General features: G+C 52.9%; 1 protein-coding gene across 1 annotated transcript; it reads left to right on the top strand.

Annotated features, from left to right (window-relative positions):
* The first annotated feature begins 214 nt into the window (after positions 1-214).
* Positions 215-3,632, top strand: EEF1A1 (eukaryotic translation elongation factor 1 alpha 1). The gene is made up of 8 exons (XM_082633496.1): positions 215-298; positions 1,172-1,349; positions 1,641-1,820; positions 1,941-2,237; positions 2,317-2,467; positions 2,561-2,817; positions 2,900-3,134; positions 3,223-3,632. Exons 2-8 carry the CDS (start codon positions 1,206-1,208, stop codon positions 3,345-3,347), a joined length of 1,389 nt encoding a protein of 462 aa, XP_082489622.1. The 5' UTR covers positions 215-298; positions 1,172-1,205; the 3' UTR covers positions 3,348-3,632.
* The last annotated feature ends 207 nt before the right edge of the window (positions 3,633-3,839 follow it).

Below are 3,839 nucleotides of genomic sequence, written 5' to 3'. Positions count from 1 at the left end.
GGGAGCGCTCGTCCCCGCCCCCCCTCCCACACGCTCTCATCCTCTGGGTCAAGAGGAGCATGCGCGAGACGCCGTGTGCTCGTCAGTGGGCTGAGCGCACATCGCCCACGGTCCCCGAGAAATGGGGGGAGGGGACGGCGATCGAATGGGTGCCTGGTGGAGGTGGCGCGGGGTAAACTGGGAAAGTGGTGTCGTGTGCTGGCTCCGCCCTTTTCCCGAGGGTGGGGGAGGACCATATATAAGTGCCGTAGTCCCTGTGAGCGTTCTTTTTCGCAACGGGTTTGCCGCCAGGATACAGGTGAGTTTCGGGCGTGGCTTCCGTGGGCCTGGCCTCGGCGGGCGGCCGCGGCCTTTGCGTGCCTTTCTCTCCCCCCGGGCCCTTGGGCCCCCTCCCCATGTTCTTGAAGCCGAATTTTGGGTGCGGGTAGAGTTAGAGGCCTTGGCGGTTTCTCGAAACCCGTTGGCCTCGTGCTTCGGTGGAGGCCTGGCAGAGACGCTGTGGCCGCTGCGTGGGGATCCCGCCGCGCCTTCTCGCCCGCCTCATTCGCCCCCGCTATTTATTTCTAGCAGCCGCGGATTTTTTCTGTTCTGTGCGGTTCAGCTGAGGCCGGCCGGGGTCTGACAGTACGGGCTTTCCGGCGCTCGTCGGTTTCGGGGGGGGAGGGGGGCCGCGAGGCGCGGAGGGCGGCGGGCGGCGGGCCCGCCTAACCGGCGCACATGTCTGCGCAGCCTCGTTGGGGCGAGGCGGGGCTCGCGAGCCGCGGCGGCGGCCGGGCGGCAGGACGAGCCGAGCGCCGCCCCGCCCGGCACCAGTTGCGTGCGCGGAAAGATGGCCGCTCCCCGGCCCCGCTTGCACGGCCTCAAAATGGAGGACGCGGCGGCCCGGGAGGGGAGCGGCGGGTGAGTCACCACACAAAGGCATCGGGCCGGTGCCTGCCCGGCGCTGCTTCCTGTGACCCCGCGGCGGACGGGCGCTGTCCTGGCACCTCGGTTCCTCGCGGCTCCAGGGGGGCCCGTCCTCGCGGTGGGGGAGCGTTCCCGCCACGTTCACTGGTTGGAGACTAGAGTTGGGTCAGCTGGGCGCCGGTTATAATGCTGCTTGCAGTTGGGATCGTGGCTTCTCCACGAGCCTCCGGGACAGTGATCTGAAGGGGTCCCCCCCCCAATTTAGGTGTCGTGAAAACCACCGCTAAACCTAAGCAAAAATGGGAAAGGAGAAGACGCACATCAACATCGTTGTCATCGGACACGTAGATTCGGGGAAGTCCACCACTACTGGCCATCTGATCTACAAATGTGGTGGCATCGACAAGAGAACCATTGAAAAGTTCGAGAAGGAGGCTGCCGAGGTAGGTAAAACAACAGGATGGTGTAAGGAGCTTGTCGGCAAGTACGCCAAGTGGTAATTTTCCAGCAACTGGCCCCAGGGGGGTCTAGATCCGACTTGCACTAGTTAAGGTACGTTGCGGGGTTTGCGGTCAAGTCATGGAGCGCGAACTTGCGAGAAAAAGGCGAGTGCGCCCAAGTTTAGCGGTATTAAGTGGAATGCAGCATTTCTTCGGAATAAGTGGGGGGAAGGGATTTCATGTTGGAGTTTGGTCGTGTTTTAGTTACCAAGTAACCATTCTTAATCCTTTCAGATGGGGAAGGGCTCCTTCAAGTATGCCTGGGTCTTGGACAAACTGAAAGCTGAACGCGAGCGTGGTATCACCATTGATATATCCCTATGGAAATTCGAGACCAGCAAGTACTATGTGACCATCATTGATGCCCCAGGACACAGAGACTTCATCAAAAACATGATTACAGGCACATCCCAGGTTTGTAGGATTGAAAACATGTGAAAATAATGGGGCCTGTCTTCTGCATTGGCAAAGCCGTGGGTTTCTCCTCCTGAAGAGCCTTTGTTTAACAGGATGCGGCCTTGTTTTCTTTCAAAGGCTGACTGTGCTGTCCTGATCGTTGCTGCTGGTGTTGGTGAATTTGAAGCAGGTATTTCCAAGAATGGGCAGACCCGTGAGCATGCCCTTCTGGCCTACACTCTGGGTGTGAAACAACTAATTGTTGGAGTTAACAAAATGGATTCCACCGAGCCACCCTACAGCCAGAAGAGGTACGAGGAAATTGTAAAGGAAGTCAGCACCTACATTAAGAAAATTGGCTACAACCCCGACACAGTAGCATTTGTGCCAATTTCTGGCTGGAATGGTGACAACATGCTGGAGCCAAGTGCTAACGTAAGTGATTTTCAGGAGTTTTAGGATCGTCCCGGGAAGGTACGCTTGATGGTAGCACTGACTGTCTTGTGTGTTTTAGATGCCGTGGTTCAAGGGATGGAAGGTCACCCGTAAAGATGGCAATGCCAGTGGAACCACACTGCTTGAAGCTCTGGATTGCATCCTGCCACCAACTCGCCCAACTGACAAACCCTTGCGTTTGCCCCTCCAGGACGTCTACAAAATTGGTGGTAAGTTGAACGTTACGATCAGAACCTGTTTGGGTTGTTATGACGTCGTGTCCCTTCACACGAGGTATTTACTACATGCTGTAAACATTTTAGGTATTGGCACTGTCCCTGTGGGTCGAGTGGAGACTGGTGTTCTCAAACCTGGCATGGTGGTCACCTTTGCTCCAGTCAATGTGACAACTGAAGTGAAGTCTGTTGAAATGCACCATGAAGCTTTGAGTGAAGCCCTTCCTGGGGACAATGTGGGCTTCAATGTCAAGAACGTGTCTGTCAAAGACGTTCGTCGTGGCAATGTGGCTGGTGACAGCAAAAATGACCCACCGATGGAAGCAGCTGGCTTCACAGCTCAGGTAACACTGAAGTGACAGGTTTTTATTTACTGCTGTAAGTCTTTAAGTGTCTTTGAGACTCACTAAATGCTCTTCTCTCCAGGTCATCATCTTGAACCATCCAGGCCAAATCAGTGCTGGCTATGCACCTGTGCTGGATTGTCACACAGCTCACATTGCCTGCAAGTTTGCTGAGCTGAAGGAGAAGATTGACCGTCGTTCCGGGAAGAAGCTGGAAGATGGGCCCAAGTTCTTGAAATCTGGTGACGCTGCCATCGTCGACATGGTTCCCGGCAAACCCATGTGTGTTGAGAGCTTCTCTGACTATCCTCCTCTGGGTAAGGATGCTTTTTTGGTGTAACTAAAAGCTTTTCTAAAGGTTTGGGGGGGGAAAAGTGTTTCTAATGGTAATATTTGTTTTAATAGGCCGCTTTGCTGTTCGTGACATGAGACAGACGGTTGCTGTGGGTGTCATCAAAGCAGTGGACAAGAAGGCAGCTGGAGCTGGCAAGGTCACCAAGTCTGCCCAGAAAGCTCAGAAGGCTAAATGAATATTATCCCCAATACCTGCCACCCCAGTCTTAATCAGTGGTGGAAGAACGGTCTCAGAACTGTTTGTCTCAATTGGCCATTTAAGTTTAATAGCAAAAGACTGGTTAATGATAACAATGCATCGTAAAACCTTCAGAAGGAAAGGAGAATGTGTTGTGGACCATTTGTTTTGTGTGTGGCAGTTTTTAAGTTATTAGTTTTTAAAATCAGTACTTTTTAATGGAAACAACTTGACCAAAAATCTGTCACAGAATTTGAGACCCATTAAAGAAGTTTAATGAGAAGCCTGTGTTTTCTTTTGGTCAACACTGTAACTTCCTATAGTATTAACTACTTAGGTAAGAGTTGCCCATAATCTATTTCTGGTATTAAGTCTGCTGAAACAAAAGAATTTTATACTTCTGGGTTGGAGCTTCAGGTTTTTTACCCTTGAGTAAGAATTCACCTGTTTAAGTACATCATAGAAAGGCGTTGGTACAACACTTACCAGG

Source organism: Mesoplodon mirus (genome assembly GCF_964341445.2).
Source record: "Mesoplodon mirus genome assembly, chromosome: 10".
NCBI lineage: Eukaryota > Metazoa > Chordata > Mammalia > Artiodactyla > Ziphiidae > Mesoplodon > Mesoplodon mirus.
Note: the sequence above shows the minus strand (reverse complement) of the source record. Positions and strands in the feature narration are given on the sequence as shown.